Source organism: Enhydra lutris, unplaced genomic scaffold, assembly GCF_002288905.1.
Source record: "Enhydra lutris kenyoni isolate GAN:26980312 unplaced genomic scaffold, ASM228890v2 scaffoldscaffold12, whole genome shotgun sequence".
NCBI classification, from domain to species: Eukaryota; Metazoa; Chordata; class Mammalia; order Carnivora; family Mustelidae; genus Enhydra; species Enhydra lutris.
Window position 1 is genome coordinate 2,423,509 of NW_019154096.1, and position 23,840 is coordinate 2,447,348.

At 39.1% G+C, this 23,840-nt stretch overlaps 1 protein-coding gene across 1 annotated transcript in view; it reads left to right on the top strand.

The window, feature by feature from the left end:
* LOC111144745 (ryanodine receptor 2) overlaps positions 1 to 23,840 on the top strand; it is a 549,385-nt gene that overhangs the window by 439,924 nt on the left and 85,621 nt on the right. Inside the window, 8 exon segments of the mRNA XM_022499183.1 lie at positions 871 to 1,005; positions 3,978 to 4,022; positions 4,764 to 4,876; positions 7,647 to 7,743; positions 9,597 to 9,700; positions 11,236 to 11,287; positions 16,913 to 16,966; positions 18,208 to 18,231. Coding sequence (XP_022354891.1) covers positions 871 to 1,005; positions 3,978 to 4,022; positions 4,764 to 4,876; positions 7,647 to 7,743; positions 9,597 to 9,700; positions 11,236 to 11,287; positions 16,913 to 16,966; positions 18,208 to 18,231 — 624 coding nt within the window.

The window sequence follows — 23,840 nt, forward strand, 5'->3', positions numbered from 1 at the left end:
AGAGAGAGAGAGAGAGTGAGCACAAGCAGATAGAGTGGCAGGCAGAGGCAGAGGGAGAAGCAGGCTCCCTGCTGAGCAAGGAGCCCGACGCGGGACTCGATCCCAGGACGCCGGGATCATGACCCGAGCCGAAGGCAGCGGCTCAACCCACTGAGCCACCCAGGCGTCCCGCTTTGCCTGTTTTTAATGACATAGTTTTTTCTATATTATTTCTCTGAAGTCATGTGATCTGTTCCTTGTAAGGATGCTTGTATTTTTTGGTTTCTATGATTTTATAATAATCCTTCTCAAAAACATACAGAGTTCAGTTATATCTCCCACTCAGGAAATTTGATGGTATTAAAAAGACCCCTTCATTATAGAGTATGATTTTATTAGCCCTCCATCAGTTGATATTGATATCTTTGTTTCAGGGAGACTGAGCTCAGTTGTAGAGTCCCTGTATTTGCCTGTAAGTGTGATCCCATATCATTGCTATGAAAGTAAGTACGTAGATCTTTCAGTGATTGTGAAAGGGAAAGAGAAAGATAGAAGGTTGCTTTGTCTACTTCCTTGCCTTGACCATGTATGTCCATCTCATCTTTACATCTTGGGCAAAACTTCCCTTGTTCAGGGGACTCTTAACCAACCACCAGCAGGTTAGGTTGAAGTTCACAATACCTAATATTTCTCTTGGAGTAGCCGTCATCAGAATTGTACATATTTAATTTCTGTCTTCTCCACCAGATGATCAATTTTGTGAGTACGAGATCATTCTCTGCTCTCGTCTCTGCACCGTGTTTTGACATTAGGCAACACTCCAGTAAGTAGGTCTTCTCCTCTTTAGGTCATAACCTTCTATTCTTGAGACGTCTTCCTTTTATCCTGCAGTTGGAGGATCCTGCTATTCGATGGCAAATGGCTCTTTACAAAGACTTACCGAACAGGACCGAAGATACGTCAGATCCGGAGAAGACTGTGGAAAGAGTATTAGATATAGCGAATGTGCTTTTCCATCTTGAGCAGGTTAGAGTCTGTGTTGATTCCATCGTGTTTGCCTTAACCATGTAAGCACACTTTAAAGACGGTGTGTGTTCGTTGTTAGGTATGGGCCAAAAAACATAGATGTTCAGCAGATTCATGATGAAGAAGATATGATTGAGGAGCACTTGTATCTAATAAGCAAGATTTCCCAGCACAGAGTTTTTGTAGCAATATATAGCTAATGTATTTTGGGATATTACAGCCTTTGTTTTATTGTCTTTTCTCAAAATATTTCTGTGATTATACAGATGAATAAGATTATATGCTTAATTTTAAATCATTCTAACAAAAATTTCAGGAGTTGCCTGACTGCATGTTCTACGTATCAGTTGTTATTACTGCTCATAACAACATGTTTGAGATGCTTTCACTCGTTTAATGTTTGATTCTTTTGGGGTCATTAGTTTCACCTTTCATTAGAGATATTTTTGAGTTAATTTGCTCCAAGATCAGCAATAAATTATGTTTGGAGAAGAGCAGTGCATTGATATTAAAACTATGTGAGAATAGTATTTTTATATAATTATTTAGTTGTATCCTACTTTAAACTACAAAGTTCACTGTGTGTTTGATTTCCTTATTCATTATTCAACAGTTCTCAAACCAGTAATATTTGAAATATTACCCATCTGTGGGATATATTGTTGTGTGAGGAATCTTCTGGTTTAGGTAAAATATCTGCAATACTGAGACATCGTCCCTGTTTCTCATGAGGTCCACTCAGCAAAATGACACCAAGTGAGGGGGCTCAGTGTGACCCCAACAGTGTGATCTGTCCTTGGGCCTTCATGACAGTCCTCATCTGGACATGGCAGGTCTCTCATTTTACAACAAACATAAAATAATAAAAGGGCATATGGCATCTCGGGAATTTTGTCACCTAAATGTTTTATAGACCATGTTGACATAGCAATAACAAACTTTTTTCCTGGATTCCTATTTTGTATTATCCGGTGATCTCCCATCCCCGCCTTGACCCGTTAAATAACGTAAAGATAACACCTAATGTAGTATCCTCATACTTTCCTTCCTGCTTACTCAGGTGCCCCTCAAACATTAAAAACCTCCCCCATGCCGTGCAAGTTATCACTGCACCTGATGAAATTTAACTAGGCTACCCTTAAATCACATGGCTATTGACATGTATTTACATTGTGTATTTACATTGTGTAACACCACACTATTAATAACATAATAATCAAATTTGGAAAACTCAATATTCCCCTAAATATTTCCATAATATTTTCATGAAATATTAAATAAGTACAAATGATCACTCAGAAGATGATGAGATTTAAGGTAATGAAATCTTAATGACCTATAAAGTCATAGAGTTGTTTTCCAGAATTACACACATATTTAAGAAGACTATTAAATGTTTATTTAATGTGTACCTGAGGATTATTTCTGGCAGCAGTACCCTACCATAAGATTTTTTGTTTTGTTTTGTTTTTTAAAGAGGGGAGGGGGAAGGGCAAAGGGAGAGGGAAACAGAGAATCCCAGGTAGGCTCCATACCCAGCACAGAGCCTGATGCAGGGCTCGATCTCACAATCCTGACACCATGACCTGAGCTGAAATCCAGAGTCAGAGGCTCAACCAACTGAGCCACCTGCGCGTCCCATACTGTAAGGTTCTAATCCTTTTTAGTTTCCATGCACATGTCTGGATTTGTTTGAATGACTTTTAGATACATTAAATGAAGCTTATTAAAATCTGATTTTATTCTATTGACATATATTGGTAACTGTATTCAATCGTAATGAACGAAGTCATCTGTAAAGTAGTGAGGTTCATTTTATGCTGCAGCCATTCCCTTCATGAACATTTATTGCATACAGTACCATATGGCAGCATTAGGTGCTGCAGGTTCTGGGGGTTGAAGGCTGTATCTCTACTCAAGTAGGTCAGGACCGTGCAGAGCATGTGGACACAATCTGTAATGATACAGATATGCCCGGATACAAAATGTGCAGTCTAGACTATAACAGGAGTCCAGACCTAATCTAATTGCCAAGTAGGTGATCCCCATAATCTTGAAGGCATTTTCTAGGCGGTCATATTTTAGTTAAGGTCAACCATTCTTCACATTGTTAAGAATACAAGTAAAAAGAAATCATCAATGACCAAAGACTAGAAAAGAGGGAAAAATGGGCCACAAGAGGAATTCATGCCTGCATTACCTCTATTCCAATGTTAACTTGTTACTAAGTCATAGAGCAGCTTGCAAAGAATATCTTCACTTGCTAAACTCAGTGGGTGCATAGTAGAGACTTGATTTCACTTATCTCCGGTATCAGCAACCTTTGCGACTGTGTATTTTATACTGCATATCTGGTCATTGGTCCCTGAGAGTAACCTGTCCCCTTGCCATTTCCTACTACTCAAACTTGAGGCACGCTAACAAATCAGCACCTCTGCGCATTTGGACAGTGAGACAAAGCCTCACTATTCAGAGACTTTTCATGTATAATAAAATGCTCTGCCAAGTGGTAAGCTTCATGATGGCAGACACCTTTTCCACCATGTTCACTTCTGGATCTTCAGTGCTTTGGTACTTTATTATGATTGTTAACTGTCACCCACACCAATCAGAACGCAGATTCCTACAGAAAGTGAGTCTGAGCAGCCTGAATCTCAAAATGAAACTTGAATGCATTAGATCTAGTTGAACAATACTACCTTCCATTCACTTAACACGGTCATCCAGAAGAAAACAGAAGAGGACAATTGTCGGAAAGTATTTATCGATCCTGTGGGGGGATGACCATCACAGAAATAAGTGTTTTCCAATTTTACAAGTTGCTTCATTAAAATTTCTAAACCACTGTAGTCCAGACTTTGTTAATGTTTTCTTCAGGCATTGTGACATTCATATTTTGACCCTTTACTACAAAGGGTAATAGACTTTAGTTTTATTTTTTTTAGCTAACGCAACATTTTTATTTCTTCCAGAAATCTACATGTTTGCGCCGGAGATATTACAGTCTGGGAAGTACAGTGTTCAATTACCTAGAGACTACTAATTAATTTAGAATTACATGTTGGGGTTTTTTTTCTCTCTCTCTAATACTTATAATTAATCTCTTTTTCATCTTGGAGGTCCAAACACCATTAGCTAAATAAATAGCTTGCTTGCCTCATTTACTCCAACTTTGAATTCTCATTTGTCCCTCTCTAACAAAATAATTACGTATTTTAACATTGCAAAATTAAATTCTTTACCTCATTCCTAGTGATGTGTTCTTGAAGCTTTGTCATCTTCTCTCCATCCTACTATATTAAGGAAGGGTTGAATTTTCAGAAGAATTTTCTATGTCTCTATTCACGTTGACACTTAGGATAAAATTGGCTTAAATGGATACATAAATAATTTTTTGTGTTAATTTTTTGTATAGACAGAAAATATGTTTTAGAACCATACCAAATTCTGAAAACATGATTCTATGTAGAATGGTTTTATATTTCTTTGATTTTAGAGATGACATAGCTTCTCAAGTATACACTACTGGGAAAATACTATATTCTGACTAAAGAAAATATGTAGCATTCAAAACTATTTCCAATTTAGCATTGCATTACTTCTAGGAAATGGGTTTTTCCATAATAATTGTAGGGTGCTTTTGGAATTGAAATTCCAAAAGTTTTTAATCGAAAAGGCACAGCTGTTTAATACTGTATTTTTGAGGATAGTTTGGGGTTTAAATATTTAATTTTTTTTTTTTTATCCTTTTACCTCAGGTGGAGCATCCACAGAGATCGAAGAAGGCTGTATGGCACAAACTGTTATCCAAGCAGAGGAAAAGGGCAGTGGTAGCCTGCTTCCGGATGGCTCCTTTATACAATCTGCCAAGGTCAGACTTTTTAAGTCTCTGTTCTTTTCCCCTACGAAGGAGTAGGAGTATAGAGTCAATTTTAACCTGAGTGCAGTAGTCTGAGAGACAGATGGAAGAGATCCCTTGGTTCTTCTGTATAATACTTGAGTTTGTTTTTTTCTTCATTGGGTGTTCCCAGAGGACTGTGGTCTACAGTGTAATTGTTAAATGCTCTTAAATACTGAGGAAGATCTGCTTGCATATAAAAGGCGGGTGGGGTCATTAGGAACTCAGACTGCTTTGATTTGAATCATGGCATCTCAACGGACAGCTGCCTGACATTTGTCAAGTTTCTTACTTGATGGCTCAGATTTCCTCATGTGTACCATGATGAGATTTGCTTCATGGACTTGTTCAGATGATGTAATGGGTTGAGGTATACGGAGTGCTTAGAGCCAGACTTAACACTATACCTGTTAACTGTTGTTTACTATTTTGGGGGCATTGTCCATCTTGGGGAGAAGCAGTGATATGGACCTAGTTTATGGAAATAATGTCAATGCGTTTAACAGACTCCCCGCCTTCTCATAACAGCAGGTGTACTTGTTAATAGAGAAATTATAGAGAAATATTTATATTGTTATAATTATATTTATGTATTTTGTTATATATTTATATATTATAATTATATAAATAGAGAAATTATAGAGAAAAATAGAGAAAATCACCTGGTACATTTGAGTCTGGCTCTGTGGCCCAGGTACCAGTTCAGCCTCCTTGTAGTTTTCCCAAGAAACTGCCCTTTCCCCTCGGAGCCTTGTGTCAATGATACCATCCCCACATCTGGTAAACAGGGTTCAGCTCAGCTCTCTCTCTTTTTTGGAGCATCTCTGACCAGACCATGCCCTTCCACTCCTTGCAGTTGGAACACTTCCTCTTCTTTGTTTCTAGGATGATTTTATTAGGTCCCTGGCTGTTAACATGTTCACATGGTGTTGGGCCTATTTGTCTCTCTGATCCAGGCTTTGAGATCTTTTAGAGTTGTGTTCAATTTTATACCCTTAGTACCTAGAACACTGACTTTCAGTACATGTTTGAATAAATAAGTGAGTCGGGGAGTAAAACAAAACAACACCCCCAACAAAGCAAACGAACTTCACACAATCCCCTTTCACTAAGACAGCAGGATTTCTTGCTCTGGTACCTTAGCTGGGTATAAAAATACATGAATTTCTCCTTGAGACCATGTGCGCCTTTTAAATTCTCTGACTCCATTATGGTGTTACCTGTTAGTCAATAGAATATTAACCTTGGGTGGCTCAGTGGGTTAAAGCCTCTGCCTTCGGCTCAGGTCATGATCTCAGTGTCCTGGGATCGAGCCCTGCATCGGGCTCTCTGCTCAGCGGGGAGCCTGCTTCCTTCTCTCTCTACCTGCTTTTCTGCCTACTTGTGATCTCTGTCAAATAAAGAAATAAAATCTTTAAAAAAAAAAAAAGAATATTAACCTCGAATTCATTGTCTTATTCCTTTTCTGGTCTCTCCTATCTAGTCATACCCCAAGTTCCATCAGATATTTCCTTGATCTGTTTCACTTGGATCCTCTTTCCTTTATGGCCACCTCTTCATCTTACTTGTTTATCGCCCCTTACCAAGTTGATGGCAGCAGGTTCCGAGCTCATTTCCCCGAGGATGTCACAGAGTCTTCAGTTCCACTCCCTCTGATAAAACCTGTCTAAAATTGTATCCCTTTTTGCGGTGCCTCTCAAACCTGGTGCTTTTGGGAAGTACACCAGATTCATCACAGAAACACTCAAACCTCAACCTATTGAGTCAGCATTTCTGTGAGTGCTTTGCAAGTATATTGTACAAAAGCCACTCAGCTGGTTCAGATGTCCCAGGAAGGCTGAGGCCGTCCTTTGTCATGCCTGTTTCATGCATGGGACTTTATGGCAATTTCTAGCAGTTCCAGGTACATCAGGTCAGTTCCTCCCATTGGTCTTCCAGACTCTTCGTAAACCTATCTGACCATGTGCCTCATGATTCCATAGCCCGCCATCAGCACAGCGAGGCTCAGCTTTCCATCCTGTGATGATGGCACCTCTCCTTTTAACACTTCTGATATTCTCTTAGGATGTTTCCTTATGGTCATGACTTTCTTTTTACCTTCCTTATGGTGGAATCTTATCTGTACCTCTCATCAACTTCATGATGAGTTTATTGATTCTTTTAGTGTGCGGGGCTCTTTTATTTCATAGGCAACCATTTATTTTCAGTATCCTAGGATTTAGTCTTTGGATACCTACTCCTATTAAGTTCACATAAGACATTTTGTTTAATAGTCCTTGGGGCCTCTATCTAATGTTAACTCAAATACTGAATAATTCCTTTATGAACACTTAGTACATTGTTTCTCAGAGCCACCTTATGTCATAATAGCTACCCCCTAATGACCATCTATCTACCCAATGTGCTTCACATTGTTTATCTCCTTTTATGTCTTGCAAAACTGAAGTGCAGATTGGGGTTCTCCTAGTTTTATCAATGGAAAAAGTGGAAGTTGGTCAAGTGAATAACTTGGCCAGTGTTGTGAAGCTTTGAAATGACAGAGCCAGAATTTGAATGTAAGTCAGCCTGCGATCTGAGAAGCCTCGCCTTGTTCACTATAATGTGTTGCTTCTGGAATCATGAGTAGGAAGTTTATTGTTTTATCTTTTTTTAGTGCACAGACAATCCAGTGATAAAGCACTAATGATTCATTTTCCAATTTATTTAAAAAAATCCTTTGTTCGAAATTGTGCTTTTCTTTTAGGCACCGGGCTGTCAATCTCTTTCTTCAGGGATATGAAAAGTCTTGGATTGAAACGGAAGAACACTATTTTGAAGATAAACTGATAGAAGATTTAGCAGTATGTTTTAATGAAGTTTTAAGATGAAAGAGGGTTTGGGTTTGGTGGGATAACGTTGGTGTGAGCATTTACCATATCATATTAAAGAGAAAATATCATTGTAGCATATTCTTCCTAGGACACTTATTCTTGTTGCTCATTGCATTCAGTGTTTAGGGAAAATTTTATCCTTTCTTCAGACAGCTCTCTCCAACATCATGCAATTCAGAAGTTAAGCTGAATGATAGTTTATTATTAACCAAACATTGATTCCATTATTCTCTTAAATTTTTCCGCAAAGCCCCTTTAATCACCTCAGAACCAGAATAGAGCTTTAAAAGCTGAACCATAATGAAGTTATTCACCAAACATAAGTGAAGGTTAACAAAAGCCAATGAAAAGTAGCTGGTTTTTAAAATCACATGGGCAGAGAATGATGGACTGGCTACAAGAAGAACAGGAAGCCCTGGTAAATGTAGTAGATGGCATAGTAGGTTTTTGGTCCTTCCATGCTGTGCTGGTAAGGATGCTGTTATATTGAGAGCAGAGCAGTCTGGGAGGCCATTGTCTTAATCTTTTCGAAGTGGTGGACCTATTAAAATATCTGATGGAAGCCATCGTCTCAGGAAAATTTACAAGCGTGTGGTCTGGTAGAATTTTGCAGACTAGTTAGAGGCTTCATGACTCCCAAGTTAAAAACCTCTTCTCTAAAAGTTATTTTTTTTTTTAACTCACAAGATATCAGGGAATATTGGATAAACTGATATAAATCGTGAAAGCTTGACCTTGATTATGCCCATATATTTTAAGTGAGTTCAGTTTGTTTTTAGAACCAAAACAACCCATAGACTATTAGATATCTTATAGAAATGTATCCCTTATCTACACTGTTAAGCTGTAAATCCAGGAGAAGATCATTTATGTAGAGAGATAATCAGTCTGAATGGGTAAGGCAATAGATATATAAAAGTCATTAAACCATTCAATGAAGAGTCAAGATTTATTAATTCTACATTGAGTAAAAATGCTTAATAATTTTCCTTGTGTTAAAAGTTCTAATAGTACAAAATTATTCTAAGTTTAAAGTAACTGAAAATTAAAAAAAAAAAAATGTGGTAGCTTAAGCACTAACTCATTTAGCATTGTTTACCTGACATTGTTTGTATAGGCAAGGAAAATGTTTCATTTGATAATAATCAGTTTTCACTGCTCTGTGAACTAAATGTTTATACTTGGAGTGACTTAGGATTTTATTGTAATTCCTTGTAAATTCAGCTCTCCCTAGAGCTGAAATCTCTGTACCAAATATACCCCCAGTTGTGATTCTGCTTCTAAGAACAGCATTCAGAATTTTTAAATGTTGTGAGTCATCCCTGCTCACAGTGGTTTTTGGTCCAATTATTAAATATCTTTTTTTTAAGCTGCATAGTTTTGCACTGATTAATGTAATACTCACATGCATGCACAATGTATATAAAACACACATGTGTGCACAGTGCATATAAAAAACACACACTGGGGCGCCTGGGTGGCTCAGTGGGTTAGGGCCTCTGCCTTCAGCTCAGGTCATGATCTCGGGGTCCTGGGATCAGGCCCCGCATCAGGCTCTCTGCTCAGCGGGGAGCCTGCTTCCTCCTCTCTCTCTCTCTGCCTGCCTCTCTGCCTATTGATGTCTGTCAGATAAATAAATAAGTAAATCTTAAAAAAAAAAAAAAACAACACATGCACACGTGCACACACACACACACATACACATGCCAGAGCCAAAGAAGATGGCTTTCTTTTTAGTTATTGTTCCTGACCTTCATATTACACCTGGGTTTGTGTGCACATTTCATTTAATGTGAAATTTTATCAATTTGGCTTTTTTGTAGAAACCTGGAGCCAACCCTCCAGAAGAAGAAGAAGGCACGAAGAGAGTTGATCCCCTCCATCAGCTCATACTTCTGTTTAGTCGAACAGCTTTAACAGAGAAATGGTATGGTTGGGAGGGTTCGTGGGAGCATAGGAAGAACAGATAAAGAAACCCCATGTCTGAGTATCTTGTGTTTGACCCATTCGTGTTGCAATTTCATCTTGTTCTTGTTAGGAGAGAGAATTGTTCCGAGGTAGGACCAGTTGGCCAATACACCCAGGGGCCAACATTCGTTCAAGTTCAGGCTTTCATGTCTGTCCATGAGTCCCAGTTATTCCTAACAATTTCGTCATTAGCTGTTGCAGTCGGTCCCAAATCTTATGAAATGATTTTTTTTTCCTTTGTCACAGATGGCCTTTATAAAGAAAACAAAAGAGCCCAAAGCAAATTCCGGTAGGAAAAAAAAAATGTGTGGAGGCCACTGGTGACCCAAACTTCCTGTGTCTCCATTGTGCAATGGGTCTTAGGAAACCTTAGAGGCGGGTGAACCATCTTCTCAACAGGAAGTTTCTTTGACGTCTGTTTTGGGGCATTCTCCATTTTCCATGGCTTCTGTAGTCTTATTGATGTGAATTCACTGAAGCCACAAAGGCCAAACCTCTGTGTGGTTAAATCTCTGTGTCCTCAGATGCCCGGTAATCCACATGGGCTCAGTGTCTGCTCATAATGGGGAGCACCACAGAGATTCTGTGCTGAAACCTTTCAGAGGCTATAAAACATTTATCTGCCTCCCCGTGGTACAAAAGGGAGCCTACTTTGCCCTAGGCTTCACTCATTCCTGCAGAAGCTGGAAGATAATTTAATGATCGGCCCCACCCCCATGAGTCTTTTGAGAGTCTAGATGAGTTCATTTGACCTCTATGCGTGCCATAACAATGCACATTTCTCCCTCTTAGCCAATGTGATCCATCCTCCTCTCACAGTGTCTCTCGCTCTCTTATTATTTCCTAACTGACCAAATCATCTCATCCCTAAGCATAGAGCAACCCTCTGACTGGTATTGTCAGGTAATGAGGTATTTTCTTAAGTGAACTTTCCTGATGGCTGAACCTTAAAACTGCTAGAATAACTTTGCAAATATTAGGCATTCTTTGGGAAACCTTTCTTCATGAATTAATGGTTTCTGTACTTCTCAAGAAGAAGATATTAAACACATTTCTTAATGGTTAGGGATCACTGTGACTGTTGTATTTCTGAACAGTATAGTAGCATAATAATTTGGGGAGTCTTTTCATCAAATGTCAAATAACACTTCTGCCGTCAGAAGCCCCTGCCTCTTTGAACTTGGTTGTTTCAGCTTGTGTAGTTTCAAGAAAATTAAAGCTGTTAACATTTGTGTGTAAATCAGTAGACCATTTATTCTGTGAGACTTGAAGGCCTCTTCGGGAAGGTAAGATGGGTCAGCTGTTTAGGTCAGAGATCTTTGCTGTCTGAGTCTGCCATATTTTTGAATGATGACTTTGCCTAGGTTTTGTGTTTATTTCATTTTAAAAAGGTGTACTGGTTGAAAAATAAAGGTTATTTTATACAGTGATGGCAGTTTTGCATCTGATTAGCCTCCTACTTAAAAATTCCCGTTTTCTTCTTATTTCTCATAGCAAACTGGAGGAAGATTTTTTATATATGGCGTATGCAGATATTATGGCAAAGGTAAGTAAAAATATCTTGATTTTAGTGTTTAATTTTAATAAAGGAAAATCATTTTCATCAGACAAGGGATAAAGAATCTATCCTTTGGAAATATTTTTGTGTCCAAATAAAATACTGTTAAGTCCTAGAAACCTAAGGGGTATTAATCTTAATTTTCCACTTGTTGCATGAGTCTCTGTTCTGACTTCCTTGACAGGTAATCATTGTTTGCTCTCTTGACATTTTATTTATGGGTAGCTCGTTAAGTTTCCAAACATTCATTCATTCATTTAACAAATACTCATGGGCATCAAGTTGTTGGAGGTAATATAATGAATAAGAAGGAAATGCACACACTCTTCCTGGAGTATATAGTCTCATGGAGAAGGCAAAATTCTGGCAGGTGGTTACAGCAAGCTCTACTAAGATTAATGGTAGAGGCGCTATCAGGGGTATAGGGAAGAGGTTGCACAGGAGAGTAGTGAGGGTTGCTTAGGCTAAGGTTTAAGAAGTCCTTGACTGCCTAATGACGGGTAGACCGTACAACAATAGGACCAGCTTGTGTGTACTGAGTCTTTATTTCATTTATATCCCACAGTAGAGGGTGAATGAGGGGTGCGTTTAAAAGAGGAGTCGGGGTGTCTCTGAGGCCTCTGATGTAGGTGACTGGGAGCACATTGGTACCAGATACTGAGATGGGGAGCACTAGAAGAACCGTGGGCCTGTAATGAAGGAGAGAGATGGCAAATTGAGTTTTGGACATGTGAGTTAAAAATGCCTGTGAGACAGCCCAGTGGAGAGATCAGATATGTGATAACACATTCAGGTCTGACATTCAGCCTCTCAGGGATGGCTTACAAATACAGATTTGGGGTTTATCTGCATTCGAAGGGAATCAAAGCCGTAGGCGTAGATGGTCTTGCCCCAGGCGGAGAAGGTATCATGAGAGGGAAAGGCCCATGACCACTTCTGTAAGGACATGGGTATATAAGAGATGATAAGAAGAAAAGGAACCCATAAAAAATGTTAGGGGGAGAATCTTTAAGTGTGAGCATATATAGGAGCTGCGGGTCTTAGTGGGTGCTCAGCGGAACCATATGCTGCTGAGGGTGTGGATGATCAAGGCGAGGACTGAGACTTCTCTGGGATTTAGTGCATGTGTGTCATGTGACCATGGTAAGATCCGTTTCAGGACATTATGGAGAGAGGCCGTCGGAGGTGCCAGTGCCATACTGTGGGGAAGCAAGTAGAGATTTGTGAGGGGATGTGGCCTAGACATTTCTTTATTAGAAGACTGAGAGAGGGGAGAGACGATATGAAGTGACCAATATCCAGATGGAATTGTGACATTGATGGGGATTATCTTTTTTTGTTTGTTTGCTGTTTGTTTACTTTTATATGTGAGAGAGATTTGAACATGCTTCTCTCCTAGTGGGAAGGAACCAAGAGAGAGGGCAAGGGGGTCATTTGTGGTGGGAGGTCTTGAGTGAATGGGAGCAGGGGGAGAGGACAGGTTACAGAGCATCAGGAAAAGCTGTGGCTTTCCAGCTTTCTTTTAAACCATAACCCCCAGTAAGAAACATATTTACCCAGTGTATTTATGGACACATAAAATTGGTTTGTTGAAAGAACATTTTCATGAAATTATACCCTTCCTATGAGCAGTAGAGCCTGAATTTTCTATTCTATTTAAATTAAAAAAATTATTTTAGATCCTGACTCATTAAGTAGATTCTGCATCCAATAAAAGAGCTGAAACCCATAGTTTGAAAAATGCTGAGTTAGAACGCCTGGGTGGCTCAGTTGTTAAGTGTCTGCCTTCGGCTCAGGCCATGATCCCAGGGTCCTGGGTTCAATCCCTGCTTCGGGCTCTCTGCTCAGCGGGAAGCCTGCTGCTCCCTCTCCCACTCCCCCTGCTTGTGTTCCCTCCCTCACTGTCGCTCTCTGTCAAATAAGTAAATAAAATCTTTATAAAAATTTAAAGAAAAAAAGAAAAACACTGAGTTAAAGGATAAAAGAGGGAAGGATAGGAGCACCTGGGTGGCTCAGTGGGTTAAGCCTCTGTCTTCAGCTCAGGTCATGGTCTCAGGGTCCTGGGATCGAACCCCATATTGGGCTCCCTGCTCAGCGGGGAGCCTGCTTCCCTCCTCCCCCCGCCCTCTCTGCTTGCCTCTTTGCCTATTTCGTTTTTCGTCTTCTTCTTTCAAAGACTTTATTTATTTATTTGACAGACAGAGATCATAACGAGGCAGAGAGGCAGGCAGAGAAAGGGGGTGGGTAGTAGGCCCCCTGCTGAGCAGAGAGCCTGATGCGGGGCTCGATCCCAGGCTCAATCCCAGGACCCTGAGATCATGACCTGAGCCGAAGGCAGAGGCTTTACTTCTCTGCCTACTTCTGATCTCCATCTGTCAAATAAATAAAATCTTAAAAAAAAAAAAAAAAAAAAGACGGAAGGATATTTCCTCCTTGATCTTGGACTTTTAACTAGGATAAATAAGGGCATGAAGAAGTAAGGAGCTCACAAATGAGTAAAGGAGTCATACACTGTTGTCCTCTGCATTTGAAGAACCGCTGAGCAGGTGGGCTACAAAGGTGGAACCTTGTGGTTTGAGGGTAAGATCAGGCTCCACGCTCAGTGTGGGATTCTCCTTCAACGTGTGCCCCTCCCCGTGCTCCACAGTCTTTCTCAAAAAATAAACAAACAGGGACCCCTGGGTGGCTCGGTCATTAGGCATCTGCCTTCAGCTCAAGTCATGATCCCAGGGTCCTGGGATTGAGCCCCGCATTGGGCTCCCTGCTCGGCGGGAAGCCTGCTTCTCACTCTCCCACTCCCCCTGCTTGTGTTCCCTCACTTGCTGTGTCTCTCTCTGTCAAATAAATAAATAAAAATTAAAAAATAAATAAAAATAAAAATCACTCTCTTTGGTAGTAAAATTTGAAGCAAACAGCTGATGAGTAGCTGTGTACTTCTTTTTATTATTATTATTACCATTATTATTATTATGGTGTCTGCTCTAAACCCTGTACTTACTATTACTCATTCTCCTTGCTTTGGCTGTATCTTGAAAAAAATCATCTTAAATCTTTGTATTTTTCAAGCCATACTTTGTTTTATTTTATACATATATATATACATTTTAAAGATTTTATTTATTTATTTGACAGACAGAGATCAGAAGCAGGCAGAGAGAGAGGAAGGAAAGAAGGCTCCCTGATGAGCAGAGAGCCCGATGCGGGGCTCGATCCCAGGACCCTGGGATCATGACTGAGCCAAAGGCAGAGGCTTCAAACCACTGAGCCACCGAGGCGCCCCTAAACTTCACATTTAAAAAAAAAAAAAACTTATTTATTTATGTGATAGAGCACCAGGGGGAGTGGCAGGCAGAGAGAGAGGGAGAAGCAAAGTCCTCCCAGGGCAGGGAGCCTGACATGAGATTCAATCCCTGGACCCTGGGATCGTGACCTGAGCCCAAGGCAGACGCTTAACTGATGGAGCCACCCAGGTGCCCCTCAACTTCACATTCTCAAGAGACAGATTAGTGTTCTAATTTGCTTAAATAGTAAACATGCTCATTTACTATAAATATAAATATAATGCCTGTGCTTTACTTCTATTTCCTAAAGCAGAGGAAGGACAGATAAACCAAAATTCCTCTGTGTTTAACATGAGATGCACAGTATTTATAGAGGACTACAGGTTTGCCTCTCAGATGTGTTTTGCTCAAGTTTTCATGGTTCTTTTTCTTAGATTTCTGGTTAACTGATGGCATGAGAGCCAAGGTGACCTTAGCACATAGCAGAACATTACCCGCACTCTTGATTAAATAATTAACAACGTTGTTTCTGTAGGGAAACGTGCTATGGGACTCCTTTTCCAAACAGCAGAATTGTTTATTTTCCTTTGCAAACTATGTTGTCAGTCTTCTTACTCCAGATTGGAAAGGGTGATAGTATTTATTGAGGGAACAAAAGAATATGACAGACCTTTAGAATCTATCATCGTGCTGGTAGAAGGATCATATTTTCTGCCCTCCCTCCCATCCCCACTTTATCTCCATACTCAAAATACTGGGAATCATTGAACTGAAACTATTCTTCGGATTTGTCGCTTATATTTAATTACTTGCCACATTCACTTCACTGATATGATGAGGGCTTGCAGACCAGAAGAAATCTTTAGAAGGGTTGGAACAATCTCACCTTAAAAGCTATAGGTTTTGGGGTGCCTGGGTGGCACAGTGGGTTAAAGCCTCTGCCTTCAGCTCGGGTCGTGATCTCAGGGTCCTGGGATCGAGCCCCACATCAGGTTCTCTACCCGGTGAGGAACCTGCTTCCTCCTCTCTCTCTGCCTGCCTCTCTGCTTACTTGTGATCTCTGTCTGTCAAACAAATAAATAAATAAATAATCTTAAAAAAAAAAAAGCTATAGGTTTTTTCCTGCCATGGCTTTTGGTTAATGCCAGCTTCCCTTGGTCAACATGATTCTTTTTATTCCCAACCAGAATAGTTATAATAGCAGTTGAGATTTATCTAATGCTTATTATTTTTCAGACACTTAAACAATTATGCCACCAACTTACATATGTTAATTTACATAATCCTCCCAGGAGCCCTGGTCCTCTTTGTCTTATTTCTACCTTCAATATGAGAAAAGGGATACCCAGAGAGGTAAAGAAACTTGCCCTAACCTGAACAGCTAATAATTGGGAGCATCAGGATTTGAAGCAGGCCCCTGTGTCTTTAGGCTATGTTCTTAGTCACCACACCACTCTCTCTTAAATTTAGGAAGCAAAACCTTTAGCTGTGGCAATTAGATAAGAATAGATGCATGAATTAACGTAACTCCTTTATCATTTCTGGGACAATAACTCAATGGATTAGTCAGTTATTTTTCTGTAAAATAATAGTATTAGTAGCAGCTAGAATTTCATTTTCCTCCTTCAGACCAATTACAATGAAAAAGGAAGGTAAAGGATTACAAGAGTCACTTTAAACAACAGACATGCTTTCTGTTAATTTTAATTCATAGTTATTGCATGCATCTATATTTGTGCGTTGTAATGGCAACAGAAAATAAGAGAAAACAAGAATTCTTGTCTTTTTTTTTTTTTTAAGATTTTTATTTATTTATTTATTTGACAGACAGAGATCACAAGTAGGCAGAGAGGCAGGCAGAGAGAGAGGAAGGGAAGCAGGCTCCCCGCTGAGCAGAGAGCCCGATGCGGGGCTCAATCCCAGGACCCTGGGATCATGACCTGAGCAGAAGGCAGAGGCTTTAACCCACTGAGCCACCCAGGCGCCCCAACAATCCTTGTCTTTAAGGCTTGTAGTTTGGTTTGAACAAGGCAATAAATGCATGAATAAGAGGTACATGTACTGTGGTAGAGATCTCATCAATATCTCCGTGCTGTGCCTAAAATTAGCAGTTTAATTATTTTGATTTTGTAAAAGCGCAGTATAATTTTTTGGGGGGTCCTGAATTCGTTGATCATGCCATCTACATTTACTGTATCTAATACGTCTGTTTAAAGGATGTCAATGACAACTTAGTACAGATGATTTGGTATTCATGCTGCATTGTTTTGTACTTTCTGCCTCAACGTATTTGAATCCTGCTAACCTTTTCTTAATGTTTTCCATGTCTCAGAGTTGTCATGATGAGGAAGATGATGATGGGGAAGAAGAAGTGAAGAGTTTTGAAGTAAGATGGATCTTTCTAGATTTGTCTTCTTTTCTACTTTGGAACATTGTTTCATAGCTTATAACTGACATTTATGTTTCTTGCTTCATGGCTTATCGCAGCTTATTGTGTCAAGGAACTGCATGTCAGAAGCTGGATGGACAAATCTGAGTCCTAACATTTGCTAAAGTTAAGACCAAGGAACATAGACTAATGAAATAATCAAATAAAACCCATATGTGCAGAATGAGTGTCCCTGAGAACTCTCAGAGATGAGAGTGCTTCAAACTGTTCTCATCTCAGTGCATATCGTGATCTGAAATTTCCAGTGGACATATAAGGAAAATATTTATTGAAGAGAAACATGACATTGAAGTTTTAATTAAACCCTTGGTTGGCTATTTTCTTCTGAATTGAAGAAGTCTCAAAGATCTGGCCTCTTTTGAATTCAACCCATATAGGTCACTCATTCCCTGTACATATGTACAGACAGTGGCACACTATGCCATTTGCTTGCATGAGGTAGGAGTGCGTATATTTCTAGGACTGTGTTCTATTGTACGATTGTTACAGATGTTCTCAGCTCCTAAATATCCAGAAAATTAGAAATACTGCTCTGTGCTAATTAGCCAGAAGGAAGGGAACTATTATTTGACCCCATTTGTTTAGATTTTACTTTTGCTTTCTATGAAGAAAAGAGTTGTTGTTAACTGACACTTTTCTCCATTTCTTTTTTTTCTTTTTTTCTCTTTTTTTTTTTTTTAGAATTTTCAAAAAGAAGTGGAAAGAAATAGATTACTTTTTTTTTTTTTTCCTATTATGTATCTGGATTTTGAGCTAGAAGTCTGGAAATCTATTAGTAATCAGCAGTCAGTCCTTAATGACAGTGATCCTACTGAAAGGTACAGGTTGAGGGGGGACATAGAGTAGGGCCCCTTCCAGGACCGATTTGATATGGCATCTCTGCAGCATTGAAATCAATGCATAGAAAGTACAAAAGCTAGTCTGAGAACAACCCATGCCTATTGCTGAGAAAAAAAAGCCATAAGATTAATTTCCTATGTGACACTATAATTTTTTCTAATGTATGTGTGTCCTATTCTCAAGTCCGTCTTTATTGATAAGAAACTGAGGTAATTTAGAATGAGCTCTGAGCAGCAAGTAATACTGTTTTCTGAAGTGCACACCATTTATGATCTACCAGTTGTCTTCCGAGCAATTGTTTATTGCTATTTTGCTTCTTGTCCTCATCCTTCCTTAAGGCCACAGGATCCCAACGCAGCAAGGTAAAACTATATATATGTGTGTATTTGTCCGGGTCTGAGTTTCGGTTTCTTGTGACATTTACCTTTGTTAGACCCAACATCTTGGCTTCTTTTGTAATAAAAGGTCTTGCAATCTTTCTATGAGTTTGTAGCTCCCATGCAATTGGTCTCTTCAGTACCCCTTCCTTGACACAGGGTTATTCTTCTTGGAGTTTAAATGACTCATAATTTGAAATTTCATCCTATGTGTGAACTCTGGGCCGCATGCTGTGCTCAGGTAAAAAGGGTCCAGCCCTTTAGCTGACTAACTCTTAGCTTGGGACCTTTCAGGAACGCATTCTGGCCTCATCCCCTCTTGATGCTTATAAAATACAAGTCTTGTTACTTGAAAAAAGACCTGATAAATGGCATCACTAGTGAGATTGGAAAGAAGTCTGCTTTCCCTGTGTGTTAGTAATATCTCCATTTAGTAATTAGAGATGATATTCCACAATGTTGATGTTGATGTCAGCATTTCATTACAGAAGAACTTGATGATTATTTCTATCTCTTAATATATTTTGAATAGCTAAGCGCTTGGAACATTTGCTAAAAGGAAAAAAAAAAAACATTTTTTTGAGCATCAAAAATTTTTTTTCTTTGATAGGAACCCTGTTAAGCTTACATTTTATTTTCATGAGACTAATTCAGAGGAAAATAGACCAGAACATCCAGGGGAGAAAAATATCCATCATGGCTTTAGTTAAAAAAGAAAAAAAAAAAAAGTGCTGTTAAACTGAATTTAGAATGTCATGAAGAATCTATTCAGAAGAAACAAATGATAATATTTTAACTTAGTCTTATATTTGGAGGAAAATATTATTCTTACACTATGATCCTTACAAATTTAAAAATTTGAATTCATATAGCTATCATCTTATAGCTCTAGTAGATGGGTATAATAGTTAATATCATATAATAGACATAACAATAATATTTTCTGGGCTTAAATCATGGGTAATAATGAATGTGATACTGAGTTGATATTTATGCTTTTATCACTAATTATCTCAAATAGAATTTGGATTATTGAGGGTCAAAAATATGAAGGGACCTCCTAACAGTAGCCAAAGATTTGATGTCCTCACCAAAATTTGTGCCCCAAGCATGTATTGATATCTGTGGGATAAGGGTAGATAAGGAAGGTCAGAATTAGAAGGCATTGCTGGTTAAGAAAACCATCTTCCTCGGAAAGAGAAATGTAGTTTCAGGGGAATCTAAAAAGCAAATCCAGTTTGGTAAATAGGGTCAAATCTGGTGACATTAGAGAAGTTCCCAATTCAGAAAGAAGTCTAGGAATGGCTAATGGAATCAGCTTTTAGCATCTAGGATTCATGTCAGAGTGAAGTCAAGAAATCAGGTGAGGATACAGAGCCTGACCTGAGAAAACAGGCTGCATGTCCCGGATTTAGAATGGTGGGCAAGACATTCAAACAGTGGTGTGAAGCCTGGCAATCAATCTCAGGAAGGAGACTAGAAACCAGCAAGTATAACCATCCCCCATGAAACAGGATTTTGAAGTTTCTTATGATTGCTACTTACGGTCATAACACCGTAGACGAGAAAGGGGAATTTGTACTTCTTAACCAGATATTTTACTGAGTTTCCATGTGATTTGGGACTATGACTTACTATGTATGCCTAATTTATGTAGCATGCTACTTTCCACAAAATATGTGTTCTGTGAGTAAGCAATGGAAACTGAGACCAAGTTGAGAAACCGAGATGTGCAGGTGCTCGCCTGTGAAGATACTCTTGTCTGAGGTTGACTCTGTGATACCAACAAAGCCGCCGAAAATTTGACCAGACAACTGGATTATTACTTTCTCTTTATAAATTGAGTAACATACCAGATCTTTTAGTTGAAGTGTCTGGTTGTTTAATATCATCTAGAGATAGTCTCATAGTGGAATTTTTCATCTAAGTTAAAATAGATCTGAGAGGCTATCTGGCAGTTTCAAGAATTCTTAAATTATGTTAAATAAATTTGGGGATAACATAAAGCATGTGATAATTGAATTTTATTCCCATAACTGACTGATTATTAATAGTTGCTGTACTTTCTGCTTAAATTCTTTATCTGTAAGTATTCAGTGACAATTAAAGGGGCATTTTTAGAAAGGGGCATTATAATTTCCTTGAGGGAAGAAACAAAGCTTAAGAAACATGAAACACAGGATGTGGGGACTAAAATGCTGAGTATTTGCCAGCACTTTTCTTATTTCCATCACATCTATGTTTTACTGATAGGATTCTGCTAAAACTTGCAAAGAGATTTAATGTGATAATTTAATTCCCTGCTTCATCAATACTATATGTAAATATTCTCTCTCTACAACTATTTATTTAAAAACTTTATTGTTTATTTAGTTACGTATATATAACTTTTTTAGATTTGGGACTACGTCAATACTAAAACTACAAAAAGGACTGTTAAAACTTATAAAGAGGCTAGGAGTAACTGAAAGGGAAGAAATATCTTAGCAGTGACTCAAAATGTTCATTACTACAGTTGAGTGCATTGTTCAGCTTTGAATTTTTATAAGCCAAAGCAAAGAATAATAACAACAAATTGATAATGTTGCAAGTCAAAAAACTTCACTTTTCTGAGCAGCGTGGGTTTTTCTCACTTAAATTCACAAAGAGATTTGGTACCAGAACAAACCACATTTTTAAACTATGATTTTTGCAAAATACGCACAAACATTCCCCAGACAGTTGCCTCCTCTTTCATGCTGTTCTCTAAAATCTGAGTGTGTGGCATTAAATGCTAATTCTATGGAACCATTTCTGTGGACTATTATGGTACTATAATATAGATTTATTTCTTAATAAAAACCAAAATTAATGACAGTGGAGCTTAAATAAACCAGCGGAATGGGGTACTGACTTACCTTCTAGACCATCTTTCTCAAATATTAGGCAAGTTGCATCATCCTTTGGCATATGCCCAATTTCTAATTCACAGATGAATTCTCTGCTGCGTCCCTGAGGTCTTGTTATTCTGTACTGTTGATTAAAGAGAATAACTTGTGTCTTAAATACTAAATATGCCTATGGCAGTGTTGACATTCTGTAATAAAAGACTTAGGAAACCAACTTATATTCTCTCCCAGATGGGCCTCAGGCATAACTAAAATGACATCATACCTGCTAAAGTATTCAGACTAATACCCAGCTCGTATTCCAAAATATGCATCACCAAATATGGAAGAATCAATTTAGGCCCCAGTGCGTTAAGGTCTGATGTTATATAGCTCTACCCAGTGACAAAACCACCTTTGTCTGGCCCCTCTAGTGGTCCAGTTTTGAACAGAACTCCATTCCTCGGCAATCCTGCGGCAACGAATTTGCTGTAAGATGTACGGTCTCCACCAGCTGTGTAATTTGATCTTTGAATGGGTTTATTTAGTTCTGTTCATGGGAGCAAAGCAATTTAAATGAGAAGGGCTCCCTGAATCTTACCAAAGACAACCCGTTTATATAAAAATAAATAAAAGATACAGCTTTGAATATAGAACATTGAGGCAATGATTCCTTTTATCAGGTACACTTAATAGTTACTTAGTTTCTCTTACAGAAACACTGTGGTATCCAAAATTGGGTCGAAAGTGCTGAGTTATTATGCTACTGTTGAATGGTAGAGGGGGAGGGAGAAGGAATTTTGATGGCCACTGTTCTCATACCTCTTGCTGAAAGCTGCTAACTGCATTGTTATATACTGAAATTATCGGCCTCAAGTAATATCCTCATGTCTTAGCCCAGGTTCCTTAGAAAATAGAGCAAAGAGATTCTGTGCTAACACTTTATTGGGGTTGGGGCGCTGATACAATCCTGGAAAAGTAAGAGTGACGGGGAAAAAGAGAGCAGATTATCTAAGGAAGGAGAGCAAATACAAGGTGGTGCGTTCTTGAGCTGACCGTGCCTATTCAACATCGTGTCAGATGGCCCTAGAAAAACCACATGTATGCATTGGGGAACAGCGCCTCCTAGGGAAGAAGGATGAGCACTGGTTCTGTCCCACCTCCTTTCTTTCTCTGGTCAGAGGGACTAGTTTCTTCATACTTCCTGTTGTTAAGCAGATTTTCCATGCACCTCCTGGGGAAACCAAAGGCAGCTTGGGTCCAGCCTACCCAGTGTTCAGGCACTGCAGTCTCTTAGTGGGTGGTAGAGATGATAGGAGCCAACTTTTATAACCGTACTCTGAGAAAGGCAAGTTGCCAAGTGTTGGAGAGAAAGGGCATGTAGGGTGTGATGGAGTCCTGGTCTTGGCATGAGGAAAATTCCCAGAAAGCACAGTCCCCTAGATCATGTATGGTAATTCATGCATATTGGCTGCATGCACATAAATAGCAAACTGTATAGAACATATACCTAAACATCTAGTTACGCATTTCTGAGGCACATGATAGTAGAACATTGTATGCTATTATTTAAAAAATAATCTCGGGCGCCTGGGTGGCTCAGTGGGTTAAGCCTCTGCCTTCGGCTCAGTCGTGATTTCAGGGTCCTTGGATCAAGCCCCACATCAGGCTCTCTGCTCAGTGGGGAGCCTGTTTCCCCCACCCCTTTTTGCCTGCCTCTCTGCCTACTTGTGATCTCTGTCAAATAAATAAATAAAATCTTTAAAAAAAAAAAATAATCTCAGTTGACGATAATTAGTCCCATAATGCTTGACTGCATTATATGTATAACAGATGGGATATAGCAGAATCATTCAGAGCATAGATGTTTGAACGAACCACCTGTGTTTGAATCCCAGCTCCACCACCTACCTGTGCGATCGCAAGCCTCAATTTTCCTATTTATAAAATGGAGCTAATTATAGTTATCTATTTCATGTGGTGAAGATTAGATAATATGTATAATACACTCAGAGCATTGGCTATCATATAACAAGCTCTCTAGGTATTTACTATTATTATTACTTTTAATCAATTTTACCTTCCTACTAAAATCAAGCCAGCAAATCCCTTTGGAAAACTTTCACGAGAGAGTGAACACAACTACACAGAACAGGAGACTTGGGATGTCATTCGGGTGCTGACTAGGTGGCCTTGAGTGGGTCACATTTAAATTACTCTGTGCCTCAGTTTTTTTCTTCTTTGAACTAAAAGCTTTGACCTAGATGTTCTCAGGGGTCATACTCGCCTTTAAAAGTGTCTAATTTGCTGTTCACGAGTAAGTTCTTTTTATTTTTCAGGGCAATTTTTTAATGCTCCTAAATGCATGAATATTAATAGACGCATGCAGATTTGGGGTATTTTTTCTTCCAATCGTTTGTGGAAGAGTGAAAAAGGAAATAAGCTTCATTTTATTTATGTTAGGGTACGGAGCCGACCACCCCTCAATTAGACAGAGGACACTCTCGATAATGCAAGTCACACAGCGAGGTTTATTTCCAACTAGCTGGGGTCCAAGTATCTGCCCAGTGCAGCGGGTTTCTACAAGGACCCTGAACACTCAAAGCCAAGGGTTTATATAGCATTTTTTTTTTAAAGATTTTATTTATTTATTTGTCAGAGAGAGAGAGGGAGAGAGAGCAAGCACAGGCAGACAGAATGGCAGGCAGAGGCAGAGGGAGAAGCAGG